Source organism: Pezoporus flaviventris, unplaced genomic scaffold (genome assembly GCF_033815535.1).
Source record: "Pezoporus flaviventris isolate CSIRO_AGI_PZ_B2104156 unplaced genomic scaffold, CSIRO_AGI_Pfla_v1 ptg000001l, whole genome shotgun sequence".
Lineage (NCBI taxonomy): Eukaryota > Metazoa > Chordata > Aves > Psittaciformes > Psittacidae > Pezoporus > Pezoporus flaviventris.
The window spans coordinates 57,034,326-57,053,911 of NW_026892549.1; the positions used below are offsets into that span (position 1 = coordinate 57,034,326).

The 19,586-nt window shown below is 44.6% G+C and overlaps 1 protein-coding gene across 7 annotated transcripts in view; it reads right to left on the reverse strand.

Moving 5' to 3' along the window:
* Positions 1 to 1,206: 1,206 nt before the first annotated feature.
* ERBB4 (erb-b2 receptor tyrosine kinase 4) overlaps positions 1,207 to 19,586 on the reverse strand; it is a 605,788-nt gene continuing 587,408 nt past the window's right edge. For 4 of the 7 annotated variants that reach the window (XM_061459573.1, XM_061459561.1, XM_061459538.1 and 1 more), the window contains 3 exons: positions 6,638 to 6,685; positions 5,380 to 5,671; positions 1,207 to 2,845 (listed from right to left, as the gene is read on the reverse strand). In XM_061459573.1, the coding sequence (XP_061315557.1) occupies positions 2,409 to 2,845; positions 5,380 to 5,671; positions 6,638 to 6,685 (777 nt within the window). In that variant the 3' untranslated portion in view covers positions 1,207 to 2,408. The remainder of the gene's footprint in view (positions 2,846 to 5,379; positions 5,672 to 6,637; positions 6,686 to 19,586) is intronic. The other 3 variants (XM_061459553.1, XM_061459567.1, XM_061459577.1) reach the window with 1 other exon arrangement.

Consider the following 19,586-nt stretch of genomic DNA (forward strand, 5'->3'; position numbering starts at 1 on the left):
TGGTCATTTTGTTCTGCTACTGTGAACCACCTTGGTACCACCTGGCCCAACACCTCCCTCGAATAGATTCAAAGTTCTGCACTTATTCTTGCTGTTTTCAGACTCTTCAGCTATGCACTGGGGTTACAGGTTTAACATCCACCCCATGGCTGGTTCAAGCTGGCCTGAACACACTTGATGCAGAAACGGGCTGTTGGCTGGACCAACCTTGACCTAGTGATCAAACACAATTTGTTTCCCATCTACAATCACACCAACCAACCAAGGTTTGAAATCTCTTCATACCTTTGTCAAACCGACCCTCAGCCACCAAGCTTTGGGTTAACTACTGCTTGTTTCTTACTCCTTCCTCTGCTTCCCTACAATTCAAGGTGGCGAGCCGCTGAGATGGTAGGAACTGGGGGCACTTGATGCTGTTTCCGTACCACGGGTTGTTGCTGGTTTTGTTGCCAGGTTAGGTCACCCCAAAGATCTTGACTTTAACAGTACTGAAGCGCATAAACTGAAATACTGTTGTACCACCGAAGATTGGCATCCATCAGGTACTGTTTCTTTCCCTTTAAAAGCCTTGATGGATAAAGGCATAGGCAGGTCTCCAAAGGTACTTAATAGTTCCTTAAGATTTTGGGTAGGAGCTAGGTACACGAATGCTCTTACACACATGGGTCTTGGCGTGTCAGGAGCAAGCCATCAGTGTCTCTGGCCCTTACGCCTCCCTTCCCAGCTCCATCTGCCTCAGGTTGCTAAAAACGTCCAGAACTCTGGCTGAAAGTTATTTCCAAAGAGAAGCAGGCCAGGGGTGGGGGATATCTACCTAAAAAGTGAGGTTGATGAAAGCAGAACTAAGTGCAAGGAGACTGACTCATACTTATTTACATTTTTGATGGAAAGCGCTGCGAGTCATGCACGGTTTGAATCCTCACACCTCGTGTGCACCATCTTCTGTGCCAGAGTAATCCTCCTGTTAGGAAAAAAAAAGTATTCCGTACTGTGCTGCAAGCCAGAGCAAGACATTTGTCTCCTCCAGTCCCTTTCAGAGCTTGCTCTGCTGTCCTTCCCGTGGCAGCAGTTAGAGCTAGCTGCTCTGTCACTGTATTCTCTGAAGCAGTCAATGCAATGGCCTCTCAGAACTGGTCGACATTGTTCCAAAGACTTGATTTGCTTCATTTTGGCATTTCCACAGTCATCCTTTACATAGAATTCATCAATTTAAAATGAGTATTTTGTATTTTGCTGGTCACTTCCATATTGCTTCATTCAAAATCCAGAAAACAGTTCAAATAAAATCAGAGCAAAGTGCAAACTAACTTTCCAGTGAACTGCTATGTGAGTTTTCTCCAGTCCAGTGTCTGTTTTCCAGTTTAAAGGACCCTTCCCACCACCGCCCCACAGAACACCAGCAGACTTCATGACCCAGATCAAACTGTCCAGTTCTCTGTCTTGTCCTCAGTGTTGCCTGACAGCATCCCCAACTCCCTTCATGATCATGGAGAAGAAAAAGAGGGAAGGAATTGTTTAGGTTTTAGTATGTATTTATACTCAGCAGGTATAAAACAGGAAAGCAAAGCGTTTTGCATACAAATCTTGGTTTCTTGGCCTTTTAGCTTCAAAAAGGACATGTTGAAGGAGTGGTTTTGTTACTCCCTTCTGAAAGGGTTTTGTGTTTGTCATGTTGGCACATGTACAAAAATGGTCGTGTCACGTCCCAGTTCTAAGTGGGAGTCTCTGTGGTTAGAAATTGGCACAAAATCATGGTGTGGCTCAGAAAAAGGGTTTAGCCATGTATTAGAGTCCCATCATCATTTCTTGGAAAGCCACGGTGAAGGTCTGAATGGTTATGAAAAGCCAGGTTAGCCTTTTTCAGTTGCTGGGCTAGAAAGTGTTAGCGAAAGAAACTGGATTCTCAATCTCAATTACTATGCTATCACACCTGATATAAAAATTGTCCATTTTCCCCCCTGATGGAAACTGCATCGAGATTTCCAGGAATGCTGTACAGACTCTCACTAGATCCTGCTGGAACAAACAGCCTCTCTGTGGCTTTCCCTGCAGCGTGTGGGTTGAATCACTGAGAACTAACTTGACAGCAGGCGACACTGCCACTGGCCTTTACTGGTACTGTCTGGCTTCTCCGACCATCCGAGCCTCCGGATCTGCAGAAAGTGAGAAATGCCAGGTTGTACGTGCCTTCTTTCAGTCTCTTTCCTTCCTTCTTTCCAGGTTCCCAACCCAATCTGCAAACAACTGCGAGACATCCTTTCACTTAGAAATATCAAAAATGAGTGAACTGGCAAGAAAAGGAAGCTCATGGGAGAAAGAAAGGGAGAGAAGGAGGGAGAAAGGGGAGAGAGAGAAAGAGTGAGGCAGCTAGAAGGGGTTGCCTTTCCACTTGTGTAAGACGGCGGTCACTACACCACTGTGTTCCGGTGTCTGTAGGGTGGTGGGGGCAGCACAGTGCCAGGCTTCAGGGAGAACTCGGAGAGGTATTCAGGATTCTCTGCCACAATGGGCCGGATCCGGCCGTTCTGTTTGTAAAAGTACTTTGTGCTGTACTCTTGCAGGTAGTCCGGGTGCTGGAGGGTGCTTCGTGGCGGCAGGCTGTGGTTCCAGTAGTCTGGGTTGTCAAAGGCCTTCTTGGCTTTCTCTGGCAAATTGTTCTTCAGGTACTCAGCTTTTTCCAAGGTGTTGGCAAACGTGTTGAGGTACAATGGCTCGTTCACGTACTCATCCTCTGCCTTGGGCTGCCCGTTCAGAGCATTGTGATATTCCGGGTTGTCCACAGCTTGGAGATCTCCGTTCTTTCGCCGGGAAACAAATGGGTTCTCTTCCACCGGGTTTAGGTATTCTACGGAAAGATAAAAAGTAAATCAGCAACAAGAGGGAGTAACCCATCCACATAGCAAGTATCATGTCTATGTTACTATCAGGTGGTGCTTGGACTTGTGCATCCTCCACCCAGCCATTCCTAGAACTCCATGTGCTGACTATGTTGAACACACACTTGCTAAAAGTGAAGAATTTGCAACCTAAACAGACCATATGGGCTAAACTGAAAGCTCTCACTGATGAAGTGACTCATTACACATACTGGCAGATCAAGCTACACATCTCACTGAGCCATAGCCCACGTGTCTTGCTTGATCCTGGACTTCCCCTCGATGTATGATCTACAGAGCCAAACATGATGAGCAGCTTCTGCCTCTGCTGCTGACCCTCTCTGCAACCTTGGGCATTATCAGTCAAACCCTCTGCTCTGCAGTCTTCCCATCCAGAAAGCTCTCTAGAAATCTTAGTTAAGCCTCTCTGCACAAAAGCCATCCCCAAGGGCTAACTTCTAAGCCAGTTTCATTTCGAACAGAACAATTTACCTTATTAAAAACCTCCCATCCCTGAAGAACAAAGGGCCTCAAAGCATTATGACAAAAATGATTCAAATGAGCCCTGGAAAGGGTACAAGAGACCCTTACATCAGCTTCAAACCAGGAGTTGGAGCAGGCTGCAGTTACTTCAAATCCGTTTCTGTGAATTAACACCACAAAAAAGAAGTGTAGCTGAACTGCAGCAGGTTTTATTGCATATAGAGCGTGCACAGAAAGCTGGACAGGAGGTGGGAAGGGAAGAGAAACATGAAGAGACTGGCTGTGCTAGGTTAAAAATGCACATTTAGTAAGGTCTCTGCGATGGTCCCCCACAGAAAGCAGAGCCATGGAGCAATGGATTTGTTGTGCGTCATGTCCTGCCTTGCACTGTGTGTAATGAGGTCTGGCTGCAGAACAGAAAGCCAATCAGGTGGGCAGGAGGGAAGTCACTGACAAAGTAAGTGGGCTGCAAAGGGACTGGCCTGGAGGTGAGATGGGGACAAGAGTGGTGGGGTGCAGGAAGATACGAAAATCATGCAGTTGACTGAAGGCTGGAACTCATCAGATCAAACCCACTTCCAGTATTAACTCTGCCTTTCATCTCACAGCCCAGAGGTTCCTCACAAAACAGGGTCCCCAAGCCACTGCCACTAGTGAGGAATGATCTCTCAGCCTGCCTGTGGCACACAGGGATGTCAACAGAAGGGCTCCATTTCCAGTGGCATGGCTCTGGTCATGGGCTCTGGAGACACCTCCACACAGAGGAAAGAGGACCCTGCCTGTTGTAAGAAGGTGGCTATGGTCCTCATTCAGCTCTGCTTGTACCCAGGCTGGGGCCAGTACTACTGAATGCAAAAGTTCAAGACTTGGTGAGTATCTCTGAACACAGCTAAAACTTGGTGGACAGGCACACACACTTGTACCAGGAGCACAGATACAGTGATGACAGCCAAGCAGTGCTTTGATTTGAATCCCCCAGCTGACAGACAGCACACAGCATGGCCACACCATGACATCCCTGGGTCTGTGCCCAGTGAGACAGGGAGGAGGTGCTTTCTCCTTTTTCACTACCACATCTCAAGAGCTGACGTAGCACCTCTGAAGTGTTAAGCTCCTGCAGAACTCTCAGGATCTCCAGGGTGAACCTGTTTGTGAACACGTATGGGTTCACATCACATCATCAAATCTCTTATTGCAAGGGTGACTGCTGAAGTGTAGGACCATGAATGCACTTCTACTATTGCTACTGCTGTGAGTCGAGCCCCAGGGCTCCCTCTGTTTCCCTTGTGCAACACAAGCAGTAAGTGGCTCCCAAATTCTTAGCAAACACAGTAGTTACTTGGCATTTACATCTGCATTAATTAATTTCTTTAAAGCTAATGCAAAGGTTTGGAAGCAAATTACTAGTGACACATCCCTTTACATCTAAATGACTGCTGTCACTGTTGAAAAAGGAAGAAACAAATGATGGCGAACTGAGGAAGTGTAGCACTGAGCTGGCACAGGTCTAAACAAACTTCACCTTACACGGATGGTCTCTCTGAAGCACATCTTGCTCTTTCAAACCTAAACTTCTCCAGGGTATAAAACGCCAACTGTATCAGTTCTGTGGTGGTACGTTCAACATGACATTTACCAAGCACAATGCCATGAAGATAAAGACGATCAATAAACAAAGCAAAGTGGTGACTACAGCTGGCCAAAAATAGATCCTTTTCTTGGAAATAACTGAACTTTTGGGCTTGGGTAAAAAGGGGTTGTTTGGTGGTTTGTTTTTTTTTCATTTCTCTCTCTTGTTATTTCCCAGAATGAAAACTAAAAGGGGGAATTACAAAACTTGGCACATTTGAGCTTTTCAAAGTTGAAAATCAAGCAAAGAAAAACAAGTCCCCATGCAAAGATGTATTAACCTAGTCAGAATGTTTCAAGCTTGCTGGTTAATAAAGCCATTTTTGGTGAAAATCTGCTGATGCAGAAAAAGAGGGAATGCAGTCAGTTTAGAGCAGGAGCATTTTTTTACCTGTTTTAGGCTTGTCTCGCATCGGTGTCATGTACCCATCCTCATCCAGCTCTCCCCGGACAACCTGCTCAGGTATGAAGACTGTGGGATCAGCGCTGTACCTCTGGGTGCTGCTGTCCTCTTTTGCCAGGGTTGCCACTTGCTTTCGTAGTGTGCCGTTACAGCAAGTATCTTCAAAGATCTCCGCTGTAGCCCCTTGAGCAACTGGGGCTTCTGGTATTATGCAGCCAGGAGCTCTGTAGGGCATCGGCACTTCTCCAGCATAGCCACCATCACGATACACAAACTGGTTCTGTTGGAAAAGAAAAGGCAGCATGAGAAAGGAGGCTCTGAAGGGAGAGAAGACTCAACAGCAAGTCATCTCTGTGGCTCTTGTGTCTTTCCTGCCACACTTGCTCAATGATATATTTCATCAGGCAGGTGAAGCCTTGCCCATCCTGCAGCCTACTGCTTGTCCAGTGCTGCAAGATCAGCAGCGGCACAAGCACTGTTGTACACCAGCAAAGTATCTGACTGCCCAGGGAGGCACCATCAGTGCAGAGGGGGGAGAAGGGAAGCAAGCTGACTGCTCAGGGCTGGAAATGGGACTGGAAAACTTGTCTCTTACCTAGACATGTGGAGGTTGGATATACACAGCTGAAAGAGACAAACACAGTATCTCCTCTTCTACCACTCTGTCAATCTCCCCTGGTTTCTCAACAAACCCTTTAAACCTCATGTTAGGGAAACCTCCTTCTTCAAAGGGGACTGGGGATAGAGGTTCATCATCTCTGAACTCTGTTTATTTCAGGGGGGCCTACTTTCAGGGTGTCCTGCAGCAATGATGACACTGTCACCCAAACACTACATCATTCCATCAAGTAGTGTTTGAGCTGCTGAACTGCATTTGTACTGACACCACAACTCAGTGGTTTGACTCTATCTACCATTTTGCTTGTCAGCAAGGGCATGCAAGGGATTTTCAACATCATGACCTATAAATAGGAAGGAAAAATGTACAAATTCATCCAAGCCTGTTACCTAAAAGCTTCTGCAAGAAAAGTCGGCAGCTGGCAGAATTCTGGGTGTGGGTTCACAGAGCTTGCACATGAATCCAGGCTGAGAGTAGAGATCTTGACTATCTGACTGCTTACACACACACTTCATTCACTATTGGCTCTTGAGCCATTTACGTAGGAAAAAGGGGTTTGAAACACAAAATACATAGTGAAGGAAGAAGGAAAACCTAAAGGATGAAGGCTGAATGTGAAATACTTACTCCTGACATAGGGGTGTAGGCAGGAGGAGGGCTGTGTCCAATTTCACTCTAATAGGAAAGAAAAATGGAATGATGGATACGTAATAAGAGGTCACATGAATGAAACAAGTCACATGAGCTGTATGAGCTAACGGGGGAAACATGCACATCAGTTAAGACTTCCTAACTGAACCCAAAAGTCAAAGAATTCTATCAGGGCAAATGTCTCACCAACATCAACAAGCTGTGTGCTCCACCAGCCTTAGGGAGGGCTACCGAGTGCCTCTTAGTGGTAAGGGCAAACTACCATGTTACACCTGCTGAGAGCTGTATATCTTGCAACTGTCTCGTGTCCAAATACAGATTGTACAGAAAGAATGACAGACAGTGCACTCAACTTCAGAGGAAATACAAGGCAGAACTGCAGATAACATCTAGCTCTGAGCCAAGGCTTCCTTTTCCTGGGACAAAGCAGAAAGGAATAACCAGGAGGGCAGGAGGGTGCAGGACTGTCATCAGACTGTCACAGCTCACATATCACAGGAAGAACAGCCCCTAAGCTTTGGTAAACCCAGATAACACAGCAGCTCCTGGATCACAAGACTGCAACGTGCCATGGTCCTGCTCTCAGCAGGTACCAGCCTTCTAATGTCACCTCTGTATCACAGGCTAAGTGTGGAATATCCATGCAGAGATCTTCATTTTGATACTAGTTTCTGGAACCATCTTACACAGCCCTGGGGACCCTGAACTGATGTACCATCACCAGCACTGTGGCTGCATTTATACCTATTACTGCTACCCAAAACCAGCCTGGTTTTCATTGAGGAAATTAACACAAACCAAAGAACCCTTTATTTTTCTCGTGTTTTTCTACTGCCAAAATGTTTTTGTTGAGTCTACAAGATCAGTTCCTTGTAATTACTGTATTTCTCCTTTTATTTCAAAAACTTTACTGTATTTCTATTATCTCCTCACTGGGGAAGAGAAAAAAGTCAGGACTTGAAAAAAAAGTGCAAACTTAAGAGAAATTAGGAAAACCTGACTGCTTAAGGAGTCCAACCATCCCAAGAATAAGTTATAACTCATTTATCAGAAACATATCTACATCAAGAAACACACTGAAGGAGAACGAAAAGACAACATGCATCCTCACATAGTACGGATTGGACGTACTACGGTCAAGCCTTCCTTATAAACCTCTTCCCAAAACATCAGGATGGAGGTGATGGTCACTGCCAAATATCTTACTTTGTTTAAGCAAAATTCCTTAAAAGGCATGCTGTCTGTCTGAAGACCCTTTTCTGGTGATCATCTCCTGTTTGAAATAGCCCTGCAGCCAGCTTGTTGCTCAATCTAGCCCCTCGTGTTTGAGACGCAAACATGGTGATGAGCCATAGCTACAGATACACTCTTCTCCAACCCTATAAAAATTAATCCATATTTAGCCAACTTACGACCCTGAAAAAGGCTCCAGGATACAAATTACAAAAGCCCAGGAAAACCTGTGCAAGCTGAATTGACTGTACCATCCATTAGCAAGGCTTGAAGCAGGCCTCTCTCTGTAGTTGTTTTTCCTCAGGAAAACTAGGAGCTGGAAGGAAGCATAGGAGATGATCTATCCTGTGGTCTCAGTGATCCCCCTGCCAGTGCCTGAGGGAGGAGAAGGAGGAGGAAACAGCAGTCTGAGCAGATGCAGAGGAGTTGAGAGGCTTGCAAGGAAAGTGATGGTGGAAGAGCTGGCAGCAGGGATGGTCTGGAGCCAGGGAACGGTGGCTTGTAAAGGAACAAGAGGGCAACGGCAAGTGGGAGAGACTGTGAGGTGCAGGTGGGGAGAAAGGGTTGGCATGTGGCAGGAGGCTGAGTAGGAAGGGAGAGATGGTAGCAAGACCTAAATACGACAGGAAGAAACGGGAGGCACAAGGACAAAAAGTAGCCTGAAAGCACTGTAGCAACAGCTTCTCCAGAGGCTGGAGCTGAACTTGAATCTCCTTTGCTGTCAACAAATCACTTTTGAACCAAATGGCCAAATGCAGGCCTGGTTCAGCTGAGGCAGAGTGAGCTGAGCAGCCCCCCGGCCTCTCCCAGTACAAATAGCAGAGCTCTGCTTCATGCAGGCAGTGGGAGCTCTGAGGGCTCTGTGCACGGGTAACAGTGCTGAGGAGGAGCCGAGACACCACTGAAATCCGGGCTAATGGTGATCAGGTTCATTAAGCTTTTGATGAAGAGCTCATTATGTCTGAAAAGCAGTGCCTAAACTTAAGTCCTAGGCCTGGGAACAGCTTTGGCTTCTCTGACCCAGCTGTGGCTTTTCTGACCCAGCTGTGGCTGCTGACAGGCAAAGCAAGGATGATGCCCACTGCAAAGGAAGTGCTGTCTGAGGCAGTACAGAAAGAGATGACAGAGGGCTGGGCTGGACCAGCCTGGAAACCCCAGGGCTGCCCTATCTGTGCATGGTCTCTTATTCAAAATAAGTGTACTATCCAGAAGAATAGCCAAGCAAATTTCAGAAGAAGGGAAGGAAAAACCAAAGTCAGCAGCTGCCTGGCTGAGATGATCCACTTGAGAGCAAAGGCTGTAACAGCAGAGGGAGCAGAAGACATTTTACCAGAGATAAGATTTTTAGAGGGCACAGACAGCAGTACACATCGGGATACAGCCTGTGCAGCAATCTTGTAACTTAGCAGTCTTCTAAAAAAGGGTTGTTTGGGACAATTGGAAGGTCTCTTTAAACAGGGAACACTGTGGAAATCAGAGATGCTCTGTAATGTAAAATTCCCTCTGAAGCCCTTACCTTTCTTATGTACCACAGATTTACAGTCCACTTGTAATGACACATCAACAAGGACAGGTTACAACCCAGTATGTGTCAGAAAAATGGATAAAACCCATCCTTAAGCCTGCCAGATGCTACTTTGAAGACTTGCTGATGTCTATAGGATGTTGCATTGCCGGAGACTTAATCTTCCTTCTCCTTGCCCCCCAATGCTGTATTTACTTGAATTCAGGCAAGTTTTCTCTCTACTCCAAGAAGATAGAGAAGGAAAGACTGAAGATGGTAAGTAGTAAACTATAATCCATGGAGGGTGATAAAGATTCGGGCAAACTGATGATTACCGGTAGGATCCAGAGAAGAAATACAAAGTGGTGACTGGAGAGAATCAGCTCTTAACAGCAAGAAAACTAAAGCTCTGCTGTGAATCCTCTGCCTCCTTTGTAAAGCTTCCCAGCTTCCTTCCCTCCACCTGCAGACTGCAAAACTCTGAAGAGGGAATTTGCTGCTTTTGGTTTCCAAGGTTGCCACAGCCCTCCAGACTGCAGGAGTGGGGAAAGAGCTGTAGCAATACTGTGTTAGTATTACTATGCAGGGGATTGGAGTTCGCTGCTGTCTGCTTTTCACAGACACTAAACCAGTGACTGTAACCACTCCTTTCCCATTCAGTATTACACCATGCTATATTGCACACCTTTAATTTACATCTTTCTGTTTTCACAGAGGCACTCCCATGAATTTCAATCTGTGGCTCACTGATTCTGGATGAATAGGAGGACAGCTGTCTTGAACTACTTTTAGTTCACAGCCCACAGTGATCTCTTAAAGGTAACTTAGAAAAGCAAGTCTTTTGCCAACAGGCTTGACTTCAGTAAACAGGGCTCTGCTTCTCTGCCAGTAGATGTTTAGATGATTAGCAGCTTTAAATAATACCAGGATAGCCACATTATCTATCCATGGGTGTGTTTTGCTCCACTCTCACAACTAAAGGCTAAACCCACCCTCCTATCTTTAGATCTTCTTGGCTGTGACTCTTAACATTTAAATACATACTATGCAACTGTAACAACATAATAACAGACCCTCTAAGAATGGTCCTGTCCCAAGATGTCAGGAGAGAATCGGCCTAGAATTAAGACATCTGTTGCTATTTTTGCTGACAAGATCCCTCACAGTCAGTGACCTGCCAACTAAGAACACAGTAATGGTATTTTCTTCATGCCTCCTCTTCAGCTCTGTACCAAACATAGCTGCCTTGCAACACCCTTAACACAGAACCTTACAGCTTGGCTCCTCTCCAAACCACTGGTGTCTGCACATTTTCTTAATACATTACTATTTTCCCCATGAGTTAATACCCTGTGGCCACTGCTCCAAAAACAGGAGGCAAGAAAACAGCTGTGGTTCCAATTAGTGCAGGTGAAAATGTAATATAATTGTTTAAATGTCTTTAAATTGTCTGCTAATTGCAATGTGATGTCATCATTTTGTAGGCTTCCAAGATAACTACCCCCAGCCGATTTACTGGTCAGGACATGTATCTCACTGAGAAGAAAACACATTTGGACCTCAATGAGTAAAACTTAAATAGAATCACAGAATGGTTCGAGTTGGAAGGGACCTTAAAGATCATCTAATTCCAACCCCTCAAACATGGCCTTGAACACTGCCAGGGATGGGGCAGCCACAGCTTCTCTGGGCACCCTGTGCCAGTGCCTCAGCACCCTCACAGGGAAGAGCTTCTGCCTAAGAGCTCATCTCAATCTCCCCTCTCAGCTTAAAACCATTCCCCCTTGTCCTATCACCTCCTTCAGGTACTGAAAGGCTTCTGCAAGGTCTCTCTGGAGCCTTCTCTTCTCCAGGCTGAACCAGCCCAGCTCCCTCAGCCTGGCTCCAGAGCAGAGCTGCTCCAGCCCTCACAGCATCCCCCTGGCCTCCTCTGGACACACTCAAACAGCTCCACATCCCTCTTGTGCTGTTGTCCCAGAGCTGGATCAGGACTGCAGGGAAGGTCTCCCCACAGCTGCTGCTCACACTGCTGGCGTTTTTGCCTGACTTCCTCTTTGCTGGGATGCATCCCTCATGAGCTTGGAGGAGGCAATCCCTCAGTATTAACCAGTTTTCTTGGGCCCCCCTTCCCTCCAGGGCTTTATCCTATGATACTGTACCAACCAGATCCCTCAAGGGGCCTAAATCTGCTCTCCTGATGCCCAGGGTAAGCTTCCTGTGCACCCTCCTCATTGCCCCTAAGGATCTCAAACTCCACCATTTCATGGTCACTGCAGTCAGGCTGCCCTTGAGCTTTACATTCACCACCAGCCCCTCCCTGTTGGTGAGAACAGTGTCCAGCGTAGCCCCCCTCCATGCTGGTTCCTCTGTCACTTGGAGAATGAAGTTTTCATCAGTGCATTCCAGGAATCTGCTGGATTTCTTCTGCAAAACAAGCAAATGTCCCCTGAAGCCTTTTTAGAGGCTCTTTGGTATTAAATACCAGTGACATATCAGTTATTATAACTGCTAACATTTGTGTAAAATGAGCCTTGATAAAAGAGAGGCAAATAACACTTTTGTGAATATTGGCTTGTGTTATCACTTTCTATTCATTAATTTCATTTTCCAATTCTTTGCTTCTAAAATCTCCCAAAGGTAAATATCTCCTCCTTTATAGCAGGGACATAATATTTTCTGGCTGCATGCTGAACTGTAATGAAATCAAAGCCTTGTTGGGTCCTGCTGCTTGTATTTCTGTAATTGTGTGAATATGCCTCTGCCTTGTCTCTTTTTATTTCAGTCTGGTGTCATGCCAGGACTATGGCACCCAGGGCTGTGTCACTCCCCATGCCTGCGCTACAGCTGATCCCACACCACCCTATGGTGACCATAACTGCCTTCAGAGCTGCACCCACAGCAGATGAGAGGTGGAAGCAATGCTGAAGGTGCTCAGTGATGTGATGCTGCTGTCAGGCTATGGGTGGTACAGCACTATCACCAAATACAAAATCAGTGATCTGGTACCCCCTTGCTTTGGTTGCCAGCACAGCCTCCCAAAAGCACCGTCTGCTGCTGCAGAGCAACTTTTCCTTGCCACCCACCAAGATGTGCACACACATCTGACAGGGTTGCATAATTACTAGTGTTTCTTGCTCTTAAGCAGCCTACTAAGTGCATGGAACTGAAAGATTTTTCCTTACTAAAGGCAAGGTTCTGTCAATATCAACGTACACACACACAGTTTCAACCCACTCTGACACTGCTCCTATCTGCACAAAAACACCATTCCCTTTCACTCTCTTTCTGTCCTCGTATGCAAAAAGCACCAAACCACAAAGCAGGAGTAAGCATCACTCCCACCTTCTCACTGGGGTGCTCCTCACACGACCTCACAGAAGCACCTCATTGTCCATTCTTCAGGCAGCTCAGTGATTATTTGTCCTGATCAAGCTCTGCAACAGTTCTTTTTGCCAGTTCAGTCCTGGACTGTGTGCCCCCAGAAATTACTCACTTTCCTCCTTCTCCTAGAAACTGTTTACTTGATTCAAAACTAAGGCAGTATCCATCCTGGAGTCTCCTAGCATTCCAGGCCAAGGACGCCTTGCTACAAGCTACAAGCACCAAGATTTCAGCAGTTCTCTAGGAGGAAGGACAGCTGATTTATGCAAGTGGATCTGTTTGGGATGCTCTGGTGAGGCTGCAGGCAGAGCACACAACACAAGAGGTGTCCCACCAGCCCTGAGCAAGCTCCAGCTATGTTTCAAGGGAGCAGCCTGGAATTTACAACTGATCTGAACTGAAATTCAAATAGGAAAGACCACCCCAGGAGAGCAGCCACCTCTGCTCAGGAGCAGACTTGCTTCCCTCTGACCACAGAGCTAACAGCTTACTCTGCCTTGCTTCAGAGAGCCCACAGCAAACATGTCTGAAGCAAAAATCAAAGGAAAGAAAAAACATGTGCCATGAGATCACTGTGTAATGTTAAACAGAAATGAAATGGTGTTTGTACAGTAATAGCTAGAAGGCTTTGCCTTCCTCTGGAGACTTCTGGTCCTAGCCCTTGCTCAGAGAAGGGCCATATAGAAAAAGAAAGGATCAGATGCCCCCTTGGCCATTACAGTTAAAGTGCATCTGTTCCTCCAGTACACAGCACTTGACAAAGGTCTGGCATTCCTTGTACACTCTTCCTCTGAAACGTGCGTGTGTGTCTCTTACATCACTTATTTCAGTCACACAAACAGCAATGTGACCCACCTAAGTTAATGGAGCAGGACATACATTTTTCCAGTGAGAGGAAAAGGGAGCCTATTATTCTACAACAAAAAATAAAGGTAGGAATAATATACACAGGTTGTGGACAGTAGCTGTGCAACAATTTACAATGTCCTTAGGTCAGTGGTCGTAAAGTTCCATTGGGGATCAATGGATCTTCACCGGAAATTAGGAAATCCCAGTCTCTTTCCCAGCATTACCTCATACTGGAACTTGAATGTTGGTACACAAGTGCAGAAGAGGCTGTAAGCGTCATCCTGTGTTTGCTCCAGTCTCGACTACTCCTTCCACAATCAAGACACAAGACACCCATTTTAATCAGTAAGGGGAAAAAAGATGAGTAAAGAAGGAGTAAGTCTTTCCTAGTCATTGTCAGCAAAAGGGAAGATTTGCAGTTGGCCTGAGCTCTAACTCAGTTCACGCAGGCTGCCTCTATCATCTGGATGTGATGGATCATGCCCTGGCAGTATGGGTGGGGTTAAGACATCTCTGAAATTGTTCAAAATCCATATGGATGTTTCACTGGTGACCTGGGTTCACATCAGTACTGACGTACTTCACAGCTTCAGATGGGTCATTTAAACCTTCTCTTGCACAGTTTTCCCTCCTAACTGCTCTCTGTTTTTCAACTTATAAACTCCCATATGCAGTGGGATACCCAAATCAGAATGCAGCCTTCTAGGAGACCATGAACAGTGAAATGGCACATACTGCAAACAAAACATGCCTAAGAGTCTTGGCACAGTGGTAATAGGAATTTACACACAAGATAGATTTTCAGTCTAACACTCAACAGTCTAACTGTTTTCAGCCTAACTCAAGTAGAGGAGTCAAAGATTACAAGATGACCAATGAAAATAACCTGTGAAGAGATGCACAATGTGGCCACAAAACTCAGGATCCAGGCACACTGACAGGGAAGCGTAAGTGAAATGCTTTTCCATAGACTCGTCTCCTATACCTGGGCTGGGAATGAAAGCATTCTCCTTCTGTACAGCATCAGAAACTCTCCCTGGAAACTTCCCTCTCCTTTAGACCTCAGAAATCTTCTCCCTTCCAACCTTTGGCAGCCAGCAAACAGACTTCAGCTGGCACAATCTGATCAAGGCAAGACACAAAAATGAAGATGCAATAATTCCTTTTCCCTATTATTTTGTATTAATGCACTGTGCGTTTCACACACACAGGAGAGGAGGAAGAAAGACAGCTTGCATGTGTCTGTCTTTCCCTTTCAATCTCTCTTACTCCCATATACTTCCTGTCACCCATGACTAGCTTTCTGTCACTCCTTTTTTAATACACTCTCCAAAGACATTTTTACAGTAAATGGCACCTTCTAACATTGCGCCAATTTCCCATAGTTTGGAAGAGACAAATACCATTTCCTAGGTACTGTAACAATTCCCCATGGGAGAAAAGGGTCAAGGTACTGCTCCTGCTCATATGCTGTAGCATCGGTCCAGAATACAGGAGTAGCAGAAGCTCCTTTTCTATATAAACCTCAACCTCTAAAGCCCAAAACAAGGCAAAGGATGGGGAATGGGACCAGAGCCACAACATGGCCGTGATTTGTGATGGAGACGCGGCAGACAGAAAGAAAAAGGCACAAAAGAAAGTTGATGAGCAATACCGGGAGCAGCAGCCCCCTCCTATGCCACACGCTGCATTGCCATCTTCCCCAGTCTGTTTTATACAGTAATCAAAGGATATTCTGAGCCTCTCAAAATGCCATCAACCCTCATTGAGAATGAAATAGAGCACATCTCCACTGAAGCCTTTACAGCAGTAATCATTACAGCATGCTGGCCTGAACAGGGAGCTCTTACAGACAAAGAGGGGTTTTAAAAATAAAATAAAAAAGCCTTCCTAAAATCTGAATAGAAACTTGATGATAATCTCCCAATTTTATTATGCAAGGGGGAAAAGAAACCCATAATTGTGCACTCTTGGTCTCTTATAGCAAAGAATAGGCTTCTTGATGAAATGCTGAGTTGATTTAGAGCAGGGCTGAGGTTCTGGTGGCAATAATACACTAAAAGAAATAACCATCCAGCTGATTTGGATAAAATAATCATTTTTTAACATTCTAAATCTAAACTCATCTGTGCCTCCTCCCACTTCTCCCCACCGCATCTTTTGGAGAGTCTTTTTATAGCTTTGAGGTTTTTTTTCCCCATCCCCTACCGCAGCATTTATCAAGACAGACAGACTCTTTGCTCTGGCTAACAAAGGACATTTTAGGCTGTGCTGGCATTTATCCCCATCGCATGGATGTTTAGGAAGTACAGCATTTGGCACAGGATGCTCCAGAGTCCCCCTGTTACCTTACTCTCTAAGCATTATCACCACAGACAGACATGTAGATGGCACTCTCTGGCTCATGAGCCCCAACCACTGTGGGTAGGCAGGTGTTTAAATGACAGCTCCTTGGTGCATTTCCAAATCCCCTCCCCCCCACCTTGTATCTTCAGGTGCTTTTATTAGTTTAAGGAAATTCACAAATAGGATTGCTCAGAAATGAGTGTTTAACAATTTCTGCTTCAAATCCAGTCACTGAAGGAAATTTTTCTCCCAGCTCTCATAATTATTTCCTGACTCTTAGTCCACTTTTCCATCTCCTAATTATGTAGAGTTGTTTAGCTTGCTGTTTTCCAAGAATGCCTCATCAGTGCAATGTAGAAATATTTATTACTTGCTCTCTTTATATCTATTGACTTTTTTCCTTTCAGGAGAGAAAAGAAAATGGATCAGCTGTGAGCTCTCTTGACTGTTAACACAGCCAGCAGCTATTCATGGATTAAGCAGATGCTGCCTGATTTTAAACCAGTTTATATTAAAGCTCAATAAATTTACATGTCACACATTAAAGTTTGAAGCAATATACAGCTACAGTCTCTTCCATTGATTCCTCTGAGTGTTAACTCACACTAGGTCTCACCAGGAAGTGCTGTGAGGTAGTAACTTGTTATTAAATATATATTAAATCTGTAGACACAAAAATGCCATCCAACACTTTTGAGAAGTCTGATGAAATCAATATGCCTGTATTCAGGAGCCTAAATGTGACAGAAAACAGCTAATGCATTAAAAAAATCCTATTTTAAAGCACTTGACCTGCAAAACCATGAGCCAATTTGACACGTTGGTCCTGATAATCTATTCAGGCTGAGAAGGGCTTCCTCCTTGGGAAATACCACTGATTTCATCTGGCCTGGTTGCAAAGCAAGAAATTAATTGCCATAAAGCACTTTCAAAGAATTCTCTGTGAAGAGCCAGGCATCATCTATTCTGTTTGAGTCCTTCATATGAATTCTTTTTCCTTCTCCTCTGGCAAACTTGGCACATTTTAAAGAGGTATTTAAATACTCATATTCTAAATCTACATATTTTGTGAGAAGCTTTCCTTTTTCATGTAAATTATTAAGACTGAAATGATCTCCCATCTAATGTATTTTACAGTGTGTTTTTGCGTGTTTATTCTTCATTCACCTTCATTCAGCAATGAAATCAGGCTGACTGGTATCAGACTGGGTTCACCCCCTGCTTTTCATGGACAAACATGGTCTTGTACTATCTACAGTTCTAACAAAGACTGGAAATGGATACAGAAAAATTTCCCAGAAGAGAAATGCTGCAGTAGGTAAAATATTTGTGATGGTCGACTAGACACCATCAAAACACTAACAGCTACTGAGAAGTGCTTAATGTAAAAGACACAGCAGAACAGACAGGAGCCTCCTACCACCAGGATGTCATTAAAACTTAGGGAAGCAGAAAATGAGACTTTGAAATTCAGAGAGCTTGGTGGAACTTCTAGAACTACCCTAAAGGCTTGATGGCAGCAGCTGCAGTATGCAGTACACCATAGGCTGTACTAGGAAAACACACAAAACTTAGCATTTAATGAAAGGCATACAGAATGCATTCATACAAACTTTCTTAACTAATAGAGCAGTTTCTAAAGAAGCAAGAGAGCTCATATAGAGTCGGTGTCATCTTCTGACATGTTATGTTATGAAATGCTTTGATACCATGTGTAGTTATCTACCAAGTTCATCTGTTCTGGCACTGGAGATTCCATTGCAACACTTGCATGAGGAAGCAACAGAGCCGAGAGGCAAAAAAATGACTACTGAGAAATTTTAGGATTACCTTCTAAGGAGAAGGAATTAAAGAAATGGGATAGCAATAAATCAAAAAGTCCACAACCTGACAGACAGCAGTAATAAGCATCAAATTTAAGGCAAGATTTTGTTGTATTATTTTGGGGAAAACAAAGGGGCGACAAGCACCACAAATGAACCAAATAAAAAGGACTCATTGGTGTTGTCCTTTAACACAAACACATACAAATGGTACTATCCTACTCAGCCCCTTAAATAGAAAGAACTTCTGATAACTGGCAGCTCCTTAACCTGGCACAAAAAAGAAGCAAGGCAGACTGCAATAGGATCCAAACCCCGCTAAAGAGTCAGTATTAACTGCCTATTAACTGCCCAGTGAGACTTTTCTACACCGTGATGAATTTTCCATTCCACCTGATACAATCAAGACAGCCTTTCTAAAAGAAAAACTCCATCTCACACAGAATTTCTGCACCTGATGCAGGAATGAAGAGACAAGAGACTCTGACCTAAGTTATGCCAGAAGATTAGATAAAATGCTTGCAATGGCCCCATCTAGCCTTGGTATCTCTTCATGTAAATTATTTATTGACTTTAGGATGGAAGTAGTTTTACTGCCATCAGCCCCACATGGCCAGGACACACCTGGAGAAGTAACTCAGCTTGAGAGCATGGACAGGAACAGTCAACTGCCTTTTCTCACAGAAAAATAAATGTGGACCAGTAAGGCATCATCTGCTACTAAAGCTCATGTCATAAGGAGAATCATGAACAAATCATGACTCCCTCCTGCCACTTTCTTTTCCAAGAGGAAAGGATGCTATAATCAACTGCTAGCTCTCCCCACCTGCAATGACAGTACCTCACATCACCAGCTCAGCTGTGCTGACAGACCGGGAAGTGCCCCTCCAGATTGTGATTGCTCTCCAAAATACCTCCTTCCAGATGCTACTGAAGGCAGCAGCGCTTGAAGTCCCCCACCTTCCAAGTCTGTGGCATTTCAGTATGTAAAGCACTCAGACATCAGATCAGATCTTCCACCACTGAAGCACTGCAGGTGCCTAACAAATTCAGCTCTGTTAGTTTAATCTAATGAAAGTCACTTAATTCTAGTAGTCAACCCACTAGTTGAACAGTCCCTGCTGTCCATGATAAAAAGAGGCCGTACTGATGTGAAACACATCTGAAAACCATTAACAACCATTTCTCTTGTAATCTTGTGATTTGAAAATGGCTACCTTTCATATTTAGAAACCAGAACAAATGAATCATTAAGATAGCTTCTTTCCTGGCTTCTCTCTGGAAGAATCTTTTTACACACAGATATATACAGATGTTGAGCCATGAAACACTACCAGACCTAATGACACACTAGGACTGCTGCAGTGGCATACCAGATACTACTCAGGGTATTTAAAACTGGCTTTTGGTGTGCCAGAGTCTGCTTTAGCCAAGTAGAAACGTCTCCCTGGACATATGAATTAGACACCTCTGAAAAGAAATAGCTTCATATTTAATTGCAGGGTTGGCATGTGCTTTCATGTTTATAGCATATGGAATAAAATTGCAGGGACAGGATCAGCAAGTAATAAACAGTATAGATGGTTTTCAGCAGGAATTAGCCAAGGATCTAAAGCAAAAAGCATCATGGGCTACACAGAGTGCTTTCTGTATTAGTACTATCTCTGTGCACACAGGACAATACTCATTACAAACACCTGAATGAATCATCTAATGGTGGAACATAGGACACTCAAGCAGTAGCTGGGGTCCTGTGCTCATAGAAACACTGCTGAGGATTCAGCTTATC